At 58.0% G+C, this 13,483-nt stretch overlaps 1 protein-coding gene across 3 annotated transcripts in view; it reads right to left on the reverse strand.

Moving 5' to 3' along the window:
- Positions 1 to 7,007: 7,007 nt before the first annotated feature.
- Positions 7,008 to 13,483, reverse strand: part of CEP104 (centrosomal protein 104) — a 32,736-nt gene continuing 26,260 nt past the window's right edge. For 2 of the 3 annotated variants that reach the window (XM_032863238.1, XM_032863237.1), the window contains 6 exons: positions 13,363 to 13,429; positions 12,806 to 12,914; positions 10,534 to 10,672; positions 10,264 to 10,331; positions 8,100 to 8,190; positions 7,008 to 7,224 (listed from right to left, as the gene is read on the reverse strand). In XM_032863238.1, the coding sequence (XP_032719129.1) occupies positions 7,109 to 7,224; positions 8,100 to 8,190; positions 10,264 to 10,331; positions 10,534 to 10,672; positions 12,806 to 12,914; positions 13,363 to 13,429 (590 nt within the window). In that variant the 3' untranslated portion in view covers positions 7,008 to 7,108. The remainder of the gene's footprint in view (positions 7,225 to 8,099; positions 8,191 to 10,263; positions 10,332 to 10,533; positions 10,673 to 12,805; positions 12,915 to 13,362; positions 13,430 to 13,483) is intronic. The other variant, XM_032863239.1, reaches the window with a different exon arrangement.

Consider the following 13,483-nt stretch of genomic DNA (forward strand, 5'->3'; position numbering starts at 1 on the left):
ATGGACACCCTCCACCCAGGTCCGACCCTGAGCAGTGATGGACCCCCCCCCCCCCCCCCCCCCCCCCCCGGGCGGGGGGGGCCCCCCCCCCCCCGGGCCAGCCCCTGAGCAGTGATGGACCCCCCCCCACCCTAACGCGGTCCCACCCTGAGCAGTCCAGGGGCGCCTGGGAGGCTTAGCCTGATGGTTAAGTTTCTGACTCTTCTTCTGGCTCCGGTCATCATGATCTCACGACCACCGGGTGCGGAGTCCACTTGCGGTTCTCTCTCCCTCTGCCCCTCCCTGCTCCCACAGTCTCCCGCTCTCTTAAAAAAATAATAACTAAAAAAAGAGGAAGTCGTCCTCACTTCAACAGCCCCTAGACCGTCACGCACTGAAACAAAGTTCTCAGACAAGGATCTGAGCGTGGCGCGGGGCTGCCTCCGGGAGAGACGGGGGCTGGATTCCACACGGAGCTTTTGATTTTTATCAGAAAAGCAAGGACGGATGCTTCCGGGCATGGCAGAGGAGTACAGAGGGAGGGCACGGGTCCTGAAGCCATAAAGTGTGCTTGTGTTTTCCCCTACATGTAGGCATGTGGGGTGTCGTCCCGGGATAAGGGAGGAGCGGACGTTTGTGCTGGTCACTGTCAGGCGCAGGATGGGGGCCCACGGGTTACAGGCGTTCAGGGCTCCTCACCACCTATGCCCCTGGGGATCGTGGGGTCCAGTTGCTTCGGGGCCGTTGCGCTCAACAGCCCGGGACCGGGAACACTGCTGACGTTTTCAGCGGCTCCACACTCGTCCCTTGGGACTTACAGTACACTTTCTGAGAACTCCACACATGCACTGAAAAGAAAATACGGTTTCATCTGAGAATGGGTATCACTAATCGCATTTTCCCACTTGCATATTTAGTGTATTTAAAAATATTTTTGTAAGTTTTATCAACTTATTTTATCTATTGAATGATTTATTGCACTCAGTCTTTACCTTTACGAATTTATGGTTCATTCCATGTTTTGTGATTTGTTTATATGTTACTCTAAATGCATTGGCTGTTAGGTTGCCTTGGTATTTGTATCATAGGAATTGTGAACCATTTTTAGTGCAAATACTGTTTTTATATGAAATAAATACTGATAATGCTAGTATTGTTCTTTTTTTCCTGGTATTGCCATCACTCGTCTTTGTTAAACTTTCTCCGCATATCTTCCAGGTGCTGAGGGCCTTTTTGAAAACTGATGTACGGCGCCTGGTGGGCTCAGTGCTTCTCCCTCTCCCACTCCCCCTGCTTGTGTTCCCTGCTCTCCCTGTGTCTCTCTCTGTTAAATAAATAACATCTTTAAGAAATTCTATAATACCAAAGATAGTGTGTTGCATATAAAACTTATTTTCTATCACTAGGGAGTAAACTTGTTGCTACCTTGTCACATTTTAATTTCTCACTTACTGGAATTCTTAATGTCCCATTTATAAATATTGTAAAGTAGTTTAAAGTACCTAAAACATGAGGCATTCGGTAACATTCTTAATGGTAGAATTCATTTTTCTCTAGATTTTAGAAGAAAGTCTAGAAGTTTTCTATGGTCACTTAAGAACTAGAAATCCACTTAAAATAGGAATTTTCATCTTTGAAGAGCAAGTTTGGGTGAAGAGGGAACATTATGCACTGGAGATTAAGCCCAGTTTGAAGAGATGTGATGGGCAGATACTCAATTAGATAATTTGGACTGGAGTGTAGGATAAGCTTTGTTTTTAGTTTGAAGGTGTTTTGGAGGTTTTTCTACGTGTCATTCCAAAAACAGAATATTGAATGATAATTGGAAGTAATGAGCAGTATGAAAAAAGCTCTTTAAAGATTACTGTGGTGATTTTATAATAGCATGTAGTAATTGGTAAATTAATAGTATTTGGGTGATAACCATCCGATTTTTGGCTTTAGATAGCTGGCAAATCTCTCAACACTGGTGCATTTGATAAAACAACTGAATCTTGACCATTTGAACTTAGTTCTCTGAATAGGCTTTTTTCTTATGAAAGGGGAATTCATCAGGCAGCTTGGAATTGTGGCAAAAAGCAGAGGACAACCTGGTAGGCAAACAATGCTGAGTGAAATGCATACCGTAGCAGCCATAGGCAGGAAATGACTGCAGCTGAAAAGATTGGCATTTTCTAAGGTAGGTAAAATGGTCTTTTAATGATACTACCAGGAGCACTGATAAGGCCTGTAAATAAGAAACTAATAACAGGTTTTGTCCACAACTCAAAAAAAATATTATTAGGAGCCGAAAATATTAAAAAAGAAAAGCGATATAGATGTTAGACGGATGGCGTTCTTACAGGTGTGTTGGGCGGAATGACGGCCCCCAGAGAGGTCCACACCCTATTCCCCAGAACCTGTGAATGTGGTAGGTTTTAGGGCACAGGGAACTTGAAGTCTCAGAGGAACCTTGCGATGGGGAGATCGTCTTGTGGACCCAGTGAACTCACAGGATCCTTACCAGTAGAAGAGGAAGGTGGAGACCAAGGACCAGAGGGATGGCCGCGTGGGGCGCGGGGCTGTCCTTGAACAGGGAGGGAGAGGCCCCGAGCTCGGGAAAGTGGGGGCCGCTGGAAGCTGGGATTGCGAGGACTGGATTCCCCCGGGACCGGATTCCCCGGGGATCCCCGCACCCGGCTGAGCCCTGCTCTTAGTCCTGGGTGCCGTGAGTCCCGGCACTCGCAATAACTCGTCGCAGCGGCAACAGAGCCCTGCGTGCTGTGTTCTGGAACTGGTTCCCTATTTGCACTCCCAAAGCCAGGCCGGAGGCCCCTCGGCCTTTCCTAATGATGCGTAGGAGATTCTGTGTCTTTTGGGCACCAGCTCTTTCTGGGTTGTTTGTTGTGAATAAATGTGTTCTCCTGGTTTTCTCTTTCTGTAAAGGCGTCTCGAGACGTCATGATTGTAACAGAGTCGAATGATCGATTGTCTAGCTGTTGCGTTTGCGTCTGGTTTCACAAATCTCCACCTCATTCAGGAACAGAAAATACAAGACCGCTCCAGGTCGGTGGCCGATGGCAGTGTGAAAAAGCAAACTTCTAAAACTTCCAGTAGGAAGAAGACAGGTCGTGATTTTTTTTCTGTTCCTGACCCCGCTCCTGGCCTGGCCCCGCCCAGAATGAGTCTTGGACCCCTTCAGGCTCGCCCTCCAGCCTCCCCCAACTGCTGGGGAACCCCCCCCCCCCAGTCTAGGATCCTGGAATTTGGGAAACAGGCCTACTCCAAGGGGAGAGAAAGGTCTTTATCCAGAACCCTGGCACTGGTTCCCGTGATGTCCCCCACCTCCAGGCAGGACACCACCCCTCCCTCTCTGGACTGGTCCCAAGACACTGAGAGGAGCCAGGGACACCTCTCCTGGGGAGTCTGCAACCTGCAGGACCTGAGCCAGAAAAGAGCGTTGCTTGTTGCTCGGGGGTGAGCTCCTTCTGTGCACAAGGAAATTCACTCCATCGGGCATCTGACCTCGGCCCTCCCCACTCTCCCTGCCCCTCCCCTGAAATCCCGGCACTTGCGGGCTCGGGTGGGTGGGCCTGGGGCCTGGGAAGCTGGGTGGAGTTCTGAGGCCTTCTGGCTGGTGGTGGTCCATGCCTCAGTGTCTCCGCTTCCTACCCCCTGCAGGCACAGGCGAATGCGGGATGAAGGGCTCGGGGGCACCCCTCAGCTTAGGGGCTGGCTCCCTCCCCGAACTTGCAAACCCACTGGCCGGGCTGGACCTCATCAGCACCTTCTCCTTGGCTCCACTCTTTAAGGGGAAACTGAGGCAGGGACTATGAGCTGTTGTCCACAGGCCTCCCGGGTCTATCAGGATCCAGAGTTCTCATCTGGGCCCGCTGCCTTCTAGGGGGCCGGTGTCCCCACCTGCCACTGACGATAACCTCACTGGTTCTTGCAAGGATTCCAGAAGACCCCAAGGGGGACCCCCTGCCCCTGCAGGAGCAGTTTGAGGGTCACTCCAACTGCATCCCAGATGCAGGGGGCTCAGCTCACGGCCCAGCGGCTGGGGAGGGGGCACGGAAGCCCCCCAGAGCGGCAAGAGCCAGGAAGGCTGCTGGGTACCCCACGCTCAGCTTTCTGGAGAACCGACCTGGTTTTTAAGAGCAGATACGCAACGGCACAAAAGCACACCCAGTTCCAGCAGCCCACGGAGGGAGGGGCTCCTCCTTCTCCGGCACCCCTGCAGGGGTGAGTGGAGCGCTTGTCCGGAATGTGCGCTCTTCCGGGCCCACCCTGCGGCTCACACGCCTGGCCCTTCCCCCACGCAGGGCCCTAGTCCCCAAACCAGGAGGAAAGACAGTGCCGTCAGCTTTACGTTAACAGTATTCGTGGAGGGGAAAACCTGCACATTGTGACTTCAAAACGGAGGCAATTTTAGGATTCCCCAAATTGATAAAAGCTTTAAGTCACTCCACAAATGAACAGAGAAAATACTGCCTTTTTACTCATTTGAAAGCAAGATCTCCGTGTTGGCCGCTAAGTCCCTCTGGACAAGGGGCGCAGGCGTGCGGACGCGCTGTGGGCACAGCAAGACGGTCAGAGGGACACTCCGACTCCACCTGCAGGCACAGCTGGGCGACCACGTCCTCCAAGTCACAGGAGCTGACCGTCCTTCACCTTGTTCAGCAGGAAGCTCGTGTCCACACCCCCTGCAGCGTGGGGCCAGCTCTGTCCCCGTCCCCGCAGCGGACTCCCTGCCCCTCCCACGCCTCCCCCAGCCGCGCCTCTGGCCGGCGCGCCAGAGTGGAAGACACTCCATTTGCCTTTTAATGGAAAACTTGAAATAAAAGTGACAGAACATTGAGTGACCTTTTTATTATGTTCATATGCTCAGGGTGAGGGGACCCCTAGGCCCTAAACTAACAACAAAAATATATTAGTTAGATATTATAACTCTGGTACCTGAAATAAAGACAAATAGAAAACTATGTTAAAACATTAAAAAGTTGCAAATTTTCATTAAAAGTATTTACATGTGTATTCTGATGCCAAATTTATAGACACATTTCTTTTAAATTAGCTTGATAAAATATCCTGAAATATGAAAATAATAGAAATAAATAGTTAAATATGCACAACATACTCAGGAGTGAAAAGTCAATCATTAATTCCTATTCCAAATTATTTATACATGGCCAAGGGATCTTACAGTTCCTTCTAAATTTTTTGTCTTCTTTTTGTGGTTCCTTAGTAGTCCCTAACTCTGTAAGGCTTTCAGCAGCCACGAGAACCTGCCAGGGATCAAGAGCGCCACTCAGTTCTTCTGTAACCGGCGGCGCTAACTGGTCTTAAATGCACCCGATTTGGTTTGCCAATCACTAAAATTAAATATCTTTACAAACGCTTTTTCAAGTTACGATATGTAGAAAACAAGACATCTGTATTTGGAAGTGTTGGGCGGAGAGGAAGGAATGGTTCCTTCCCTCGCTCGCGTGACCGCGGCTCTGCTTACGGGAGCGGCTGGTCCGCGCGTGGAGGACGGGCCGCAGGTCGAGCCGCTGTCCCCGGGGCCAGAAAGGCCCGAGTGTCACCTGCCGGCATCCGTGCTCTGCTCCGCCCACTGAAGGTTTGCGTCCTTTCTCCCCGTGCGCTTTCGTGGTTTGGTTGGGTCAGAGGTTTTGGTAATTCTCTCGGTCTCACTCTTGCTGCGAACGAGAAGGCATCAGCCTTCCCAGGACGGAGAGAGCCGTGCAAATTCACGGTCACGGACGTACTCAGGAGCGCACTGCTCCGACAGCCGTTAGGGGTTTTCTAACACACACTTTGTGGTTTCACACGGCCGGAAACTCAGTATTTATTTACACACTAATCACTCAGCCCACACTTCGTCCGTCACCCCGGGTCTCAGTCGGGAAAGCCCGCCGGGCGCTCAGGAGGAGGGGGCAGCATGTCCCGGCTGCACAGTGGGACAGGAAGGGCCAGCCACCCCGGGTCCCCGGGAGACTTGGCCGCGGGGAGACGCGGGGCCCTCCCTGCCGACCCACACCGGCCTGTCAGCCCGGCCACCTGCACGGGAAGCACGGGGAACCGCTCCCCTGCCCGATGGCGGGTGGGGAGCTGGGAGGGGGCTGGACTTCGAGGTCTGGTGTCTTCGTTTGAAATGACGTCTGCTGCGTGAAGTACCACGGGACGAGCCGAGCAAATGAACCTGGAGCCCCAATCCCAACGCAGACGAGCGAGGGGCAGGCCCGAGGCAGACGCGCTGGGTCCACAGGGGCTGACGGGGACGTGCGTGAAGGAGCAGATGCCCCACGCCAGAGTCAAGAGCGGTGCCACGTCTGCCTCTGGGGTTCAAGAGCGGGGCGCTCCGGCCGACGCTGTGGGCAGGCGAGCACAGGACAGGTGACAGTCACCTTGTAGTTCTGCTGAGGGCGGCACGCACGTAAGGGATGTGAGCACCCCCAGCGCGGCCCTGCCTCGGAGCCTCACAGTGCCCCCCTCAGCTCCCCCAGGGGACTGCTGCGGGTAGGGGGACTGCTGTGGGGGGCGACTGCTGTGGGGGGGGACTGCCGCAGGAGGGTGGTGACAGCTACGGACCGTGCACTCCTCATGGGCCCCTGGCCGGGCGAGGGGCACAGGGGGACCCATGCCCAGTGACCTATGAGAGCGGGGAGCACGGGCTCTGCAGACATGGGTGAGGAGGTGCACCGGGCAGGGGCAGGCAGAGTGCACCTGGCTGGGGTAAGGCACCCGGTGACACTCATGGTTACCGCAGCTGGGGGGCCACGGCCCGGTGGGAATTTGGCCACGTGTGAGAGAGACGAACAGGCCCGAGGTTTCCAGTGAAGTCTTTATGGGAATCACCGCAAGCACTTGGGAAGAGGGCCTGGCCCGCGCGGGCATCGCGTCGGCACCCTCCGAGCAGACGGGTGCTCTCCTGTGCGTGCTGGGCTGGGAGGGCAGAAGCCTGGCTGCTCGAAGCCGTGGCGGGTCCAGACCTGACCCTGGGACGCAGGTTCTCCGTCAGTGGGGTGACGAGGGTCAGCGGGGTGGGGGACGGTTCTCCATATCCAAGGGCGGATTTTAGCAGAAATGGTTCACAGTCAGGAAACTTGCTCCGCTCCTCGCGGGGACAGAGGAGACGCGCATCATGTCACCGCTTCGTGTACGTCCTCCCGGAGCTTTTGTTCAGTCCCTTTGGGGTAGGGATCTTGCTTCCGACCTTTGATCCCGAGGTCCCTGACTTGGCCACGGCTGGGCCTTTGCCTGCTGGACACACACACACACACAACACAACACAGGCACCGCGTTAGGAGGGAGACAAGACGTGAACAGAGTGCGAGGCCACGGGGACGCCACCGTGGCCCCTCGGTGGGCAGGTGGCCGCACCGGCTGAGGAGGACGGGCTCGTGAACCGGCAGAAGAGGAAGGAAAAGGGCTCAGAGGAGGAGCCTGACGTCAGGGATGGCGAGAGGAGAACGGAGCCGTTCACCAGTTGGGGCTTCAGAAACTCCGCTCCGGAAATGAAAGGGGAGCGGCCGTGTGACAAGCGCTTCCTTTCCGGGCTGACCACCCTCAGGCCGGCCCCTCCAAGTGCCGAGCTCCTCGTTTGCGGAAGAGGCCGCCAGGGGGCGTCGGTCACCGGCACGCAGCACGGACAGCCCAGGACCCACGTCTCATCACACTCGTGTCGGTGACGCTCTTGCTTTTACACTAAGGTACCCTAACGTAAACCTGTGCCTCCAGCAGTGTCTCGGCCAGGACTAGTTTTCTAATGAAACATGTATTTTCCGGAAAGGCATTCTCCATCGGACATAAGATAGAGAAAGTTATGATTCATGGAACAGGCGGGGGCGTCCTCTATGCATCTACTATTTCACTGTGCGTTTCTGAATACTCTGGTCCAGTGATGGGCAAAGATGCTGAGAACCAGGCTCTGCACCCCGAGAGCACTCGGGGCTGCGTCTGCCACCTCGAGGACGCCCTTGGGGAGCCTCCGGGAAGGGCAGGACCCATGGCAAGAGTTCTGGTCACACAAGTAGCCTCCTCGGCAAGAGCCGGAGCCAGAACACGAGGACTGAGTGCCATCGGGGGAGGGGACCCTGCCACGAGGGTGCTGGCGTGCAGGAGGGCGCGGGCCTCACCTGGCGGCAGAGCGGGTGCCCTGTGCAGCACGTGGGTCTTACGCAGGTTCATCGTGCAGCCCGCCGGGCCCATGAGGTGAGCTTTCCACGCCTGAAACAAAGCAGGAGGCACACGGCGTCAACCAGGCAACCGAGGGGCAAGCGAGATGAGCTCGGCCAGAGCCGAAACCAGAGCAGCCACGGCCCTGGACCGACCCGGCAGCTGGAGTGCCGTCACGGGAGTGCGCGCCCATGCGCAGGCCCACGGGGCACGGGGCCGTGGGGGCCTCCAGGGGCGGACAGCAGCCCTGGTTGACGCCAGCAGGAAAGCGGGGACTTCGGTCCTAGCATGACAAAGAGAGGAATTCTGCCAGCCACTGGGTGAGCTTGGACCATCCCTCCCCAGCCCGGCCCCACACGGGAACGCAGCCTGGTGAGACCCTGAGCCACGGAGACGTTCTGCTGTGCCCACAACTCCTGACCCCAGAAACCGTGAGACAGGAAAAGGGTGTGGCCACATGCCAGCCGGCACGGAGGACTGGACGCTGAGAAAGCAGAGGGCAAGGAGAGGCCCGCCGACTGCCTCACAGCTGGGAGCCACGAGCCAGGCTGCCGCTCCCCGCTGGACGCCGGGGACAGGAGGGCATGGCAGGAAGAGGGGCCAGGGGCTGCGACGCTCAGAGGCGGAGCAACACACAGCAGCCAGAGGAGGGGGCGAGTGTCCCAGGGCAGCGTCAGTGCCATGGGAGCCAGCGGAGCACAGACGCAAGGGCACCGAAATTCTAAAATAAACGGCGAGAGAGAACGTGTGCCTGTGTGGACCACTCACGCATCCTTGAACCAGGCCAAGCCGTCAAAAAGAAGCGAGCCCTGTAAGGCGGGAGGGGCAGTGAGCAAGGGCAGGGACAGCAGCCACTCTTGGTTCCCTGAATATGTCTCGCTTTACAGGCCCTGGAGCGAGCCCAGTACTTCATGTCGTCACAGGACTTAATTTTAAGAGCCCGCTGGCTACGGAAGAACGCACTATCAGCTACGAAAACCGCAGGAGAAACTAAGTTTTAAAACCCGAAGGTGCATCTGACCCGGCCAACCTCCAATTCATAGCAACCTCCAATTCACGGAGGGGTCGAGAGCCCATCGAATGACAGCAGGGGGGATGCCATCAGCAGACCCAGCCATGCGAAACCCTGTGGGCCAACAGCATCTCCCGCTGTGAGGAAAGAGCTGGACGAGGAAGTGGTGCCCGTGTGCAGCCTCAGCCACGGCCGAGACACCAGCGCGTCTGCCATCGCGCTGAGGCTGGAGGCATGAGCCCCGCGGGAGCGCGTCCGCACCTGCTGCTGGCCGCGTGCAGAGAAGGGACGCGCTGCTGGCTATGTCCCCGGGCACACGAGAAGGCGGCACACGGTGGGTGCAGACGGAATGCGCGCCCGTCGTTCAAGCGGGGGATGGGACGCGAAGCCTGCCCGTGGGCTCCTGTGCTCTGTTATGTACTTCCTTACGTCTCTGACATTTTCTGAGACACAGGACGAGCCTGGGACACCTGGTACAGGGCTGACTGCTGGGTGCGCGAGTTTTCTGCCGAGTGTGGCTGGGTCTGAGCTGTCTCGTGGTGCCCCGTCCCAGAGCGCTGGCATAGGGAGAGCCCAGCAGCAGGACACCGTGGTGGACGGCGGGTAGCAGTGGTTAAGGGTGTCGGAGCGGAAGTGGCTGAGCAGAGGCAGGCCTCCGAAGCCGCACTACCTGGTGGCGGGTGGGGAGCGGACGGCGCTGCCCCGGTGCACCAGGCTGGAGTCAGCGTGGCGGGTAAGGGGACACGGGAGGACAGCCCGCATTCATTGTGACCGGCAGTTTCCAGGCTGCACCGGGCTTGGGCTCAGTCATGACGAGGGACCGGTGTGCTGTGGTCTGGCCTGGACGCCATCTAGGGCCCCAGCACCCAGAGAAGTGCGGAGACTGGACAGAGGCCAAAGCCCCTTGCACTCACCCCCCCAGAGCCGAGGGCCCCCCGCCCCCCGTGGGTCCACAGTGCTGAGGGAGGAAATCACCTGAGTGGACAGGTAAGCACAGTAACCGTTCCAGAGGTGCGGGGACAGACCGGGGAGCTCCCTGAACGCTCCCTGTGCCCTAATTGCGGCCCGGCCCCAACAAGCTCGCCACTGTCACCCCCGCGCCAGGCCCTCACCTCCTCTCCCGGGGAGAAGTTCTCATGGCACAGCGGACACCGGTTTGCCAGCTTCTCTGGTTTGGCAGCTGCAATGGCGTCAATGAGACAAGATTTAGTTCCTCCCGTGAGAGCTGCACAAGCAGCAGGAGACACCTGACCAGACATCCCATCCCCGGCAGGGCCCGTGGGCAGGGCACCGCAGACACGGACGGCACCATGGACGCGGACGGCACCACAGAGGCGGAGGGCACCACGGACACAGAGGGCACCGCCCGAGCCTGCACTCACGGTTACACTCTTTCGTTTTTATGTGTCTGGGCAGCTCTTCCTTCAGCACGGCCTCACTGCAGCGGTAACACTTCCCAAACCCGTCTTTCCTGTCGCACTCCGTCAGCAAGTGCTCCGTCAGGCCGGAGATCTCCACCACCTGTGTCCCAAAACGCAGAAGGAAGCACGTGTCCGGGAACACGGGAGCGGGGCTGCCCCCGCCGGCCTGTGGCCCCCCAGCTCGCATACGCCACCCCACCAGCCCGCACGGCTGCCGCCGTCGTTCACGGTGCCCCGCTCCACATCTGCGTCCCCTCGTCAGGTTCCTGCGCTGGCACTAGAGGCCACGGCGAAGGGTGGGCTGGAGGAGCAGCGGTTAGCTCCAGAGGGCATGGGTGGTAAGCGCAGGGCAGCTTGGCCGTGTGGCCTCTGGGTTCCAAGTCCCCACCCTGACGCGTGTGAGGACACGCAGGACCCCAAGAGCCCCCGACGCGTGTGAGGACGTGCAGGACCCCAAGAGGAGCTGCAGGAGGCAGAGGTGGATTTCCTTCTCCTCGGCTCTCCTCCGTTATCGAAAGAAAGGCCACTGCATCAGGAGAGATCCAAATTTGGGGGATAGGAGAATATTTCTTTCTCTTTTTAAGATTTTATTTATTTGTCAGAGAGAGAGAGGCAGAGACCATGAGGGCACAAGCAGTGGAGTGCCAGGCAGAGGGGGACGCAGGCTTCCCGCTGAGCAGGGAGCCTGATGAGAGACTCAATCCTGGGACCCTGGGAGCATGATCCAAGCCGAAGCCAGAGGCTTAACCCACTGAGCCACCCAGGCGCCCCCAAGGTAGACAAGGTTAAACTCAAAGGACACATCAGGACGACGAGCAGGCCGGACCCCAAGCGGGAGAGGCCAGCTGTAGGCTCTGAATCTGGCAAGGACTGTGGTGCGGACACATCAACAATGACCACAGATCAGGAGAGCAGGGCCGGCGAGCTAACTGAAAACACGAACCAGCGGGTGCCTGCGTGGCTCAGCGGGTGAAGCATCTGTCTCGGCCTGGGACATGATCCCGGGGTCCCGGGACAGAGCCCAGCGTCGGGCTCCCTGCTCAGCAGCGAGTCTGCTTCTCCCTCCGCCCCCTCCCCTCGCCCTCCCTCTCTCACTCTCCCTTGTAAACATAAATAAATAAAATGTTTAAAAAAACCTCAGCACCGGAGACTAGAAGGTATTTTCTAGAACAGGACAGCTGAACAGTCAGCAGACAGATAGCCATGGGCCGCACCTCACCAGCAGCAGGAAGCACGGAGGTGGCCCTGGCTGGGGTGTGGACGCGCAGCCCCTCCGAGCACCGTCTGCGTCAGCCCTGTAGCCCCGCGGGTGCGCCCAGCCTCTCCACCCCCAGGGTGCACTCCAAACGGAGCCTTCACAGGTGCCTCGGCAGACTGACACCGGAGCGCCCGGAGGAACACTACTCATGGGAGCCCCAGACAGGACACGGCCCGATTTCCAAAAACAGCAGGGCGGAGGGATGGGCCCTGGACTGTCAAACAGAGCCTGCGACAAAGCAGGAAGACCGGCAGGACACGAGATGATCCCGTTTATATCAACTCAAGAAGCGAGCAACACCGACTTGTGGTGTCAGGAATCGGGACGGTGGGGACTCTGCAGGGAGAGGTGGTGGCTTTGAGGGCCAGGGAGCAGGGGGCACGGCGTGCCCTTCTGCGGGGTTCGGGGGCTTGAACGCTTCTGACTTGCGTGCGGGCCCCTAGTAAGGTGGGCGGTTTACAGAAGGAGGGTCCGTGCCGACTCCATGGTGAGTACGGCGTTGGCGCTGTGTCCCCAACAGTGTCTGCTCACTGTGTGTGTCCGCCACATTCTGGTCACCCTCACGGTCTCTCAAGCTTGCTTGTTTTTGTCGCGTTAGTCAGTGACCCGCGGCTCGCGGGGGACTCAGGCGGCGGCCAGCATCTCTTAGCAGTGAGGTGTCTGTCCAGTACGTGAGCTGTTTCGCACACCCCGCTGTCGGGCACCGCGCAGACCCCGCACAGTGTGCGCGCAGCCGGCGTGCGCCCGGGGGAGCCCCAACGTCACCAACCGGCTTTACTGCGGGTCCGTCTCCCTGGGGGGTCTGGAGCAGAACCCACACCGTCCCCGAGCTGTGTCTGCACGTCACGTCCGTGTCCGTCCTTCAGGGAGACTCGGAGAGAACAGCCCCACCGTGCACGCCTCAGGGAGCTCCCCGCCGGCTCTCCCCGGGGCCTGTCGCCGAGACGCCGGGCTCGGGCCGCGCGCGACACTTACCTGTTTGCAGTGGGCGCACCTTGTCAGCATGAGACAGTGCTTCCAGTAGTGCAGGTCCAGCCCCTCCTCTGTGAAGGCCTCGCTCCTCTCCCCACAGAAGATGCACAGGCTGGAGGAGAGCACGAGCCGCGGACGCAGGCTCGGGTGTCGTCCAGGAACGCGCACGCCCGCCCTGGCCGCGGGTCCGCGTGGGGACAGCCCGTTCGCACGCGGTAGGAGGAGTGGGTGTTGGGGACAATTAGGTCAAGGTCCCTCAGCTTCTGCCCTGCCAGCATAACCTAGCACAGCTGTCCGCGAAGTCACGAGAACAAAGACATCTGACCCAAAGGGGAACGTATCTGCGGTCACAGTGCTCTGTGTCTGACAAACGGGCTGCTGACTTCTCTGGGGGCAAAGGGGGCCCGTGGGTCGGGAGGGCCATCGCCCTTCCTTAGGGATGACGGATGACGGGGAAGAGCCGTCGGCTGACAGAACCCGGCCGCGCTCGAGGAAACACTTCCCTGCGCACGTGCCGCGGCTCACGCCTGCCGTCCTCGAGCTAGAGACACGCTACTCACTTATCCAAGTAGTGATGATCTGGGCCTTCTGGAGCCGGCGGAGGTGCTGCTTTCCCTCCTTGTGTGTCTGAAACGAGACAAGAAATCACTTAAAGTAACTTTCTGTCAACGTTTCCAAATG

The sequence above is a fragment of the Lontra canadensis genome, unplaced genomic scaffold, assembly GCF_010015895.1.
Source record: "Lontra canadensis isolate GAN:19392208 unplaced genomic scaffold, GSC_riverotter_1.0 scaffold25, whole genome shotgun sequence".
Lineage (NCBI taxonomy): Eukaryota > Metazoa > Chordata > Mammalia > Carnivora > Mustelidae > Lontra > Lontra canadensis.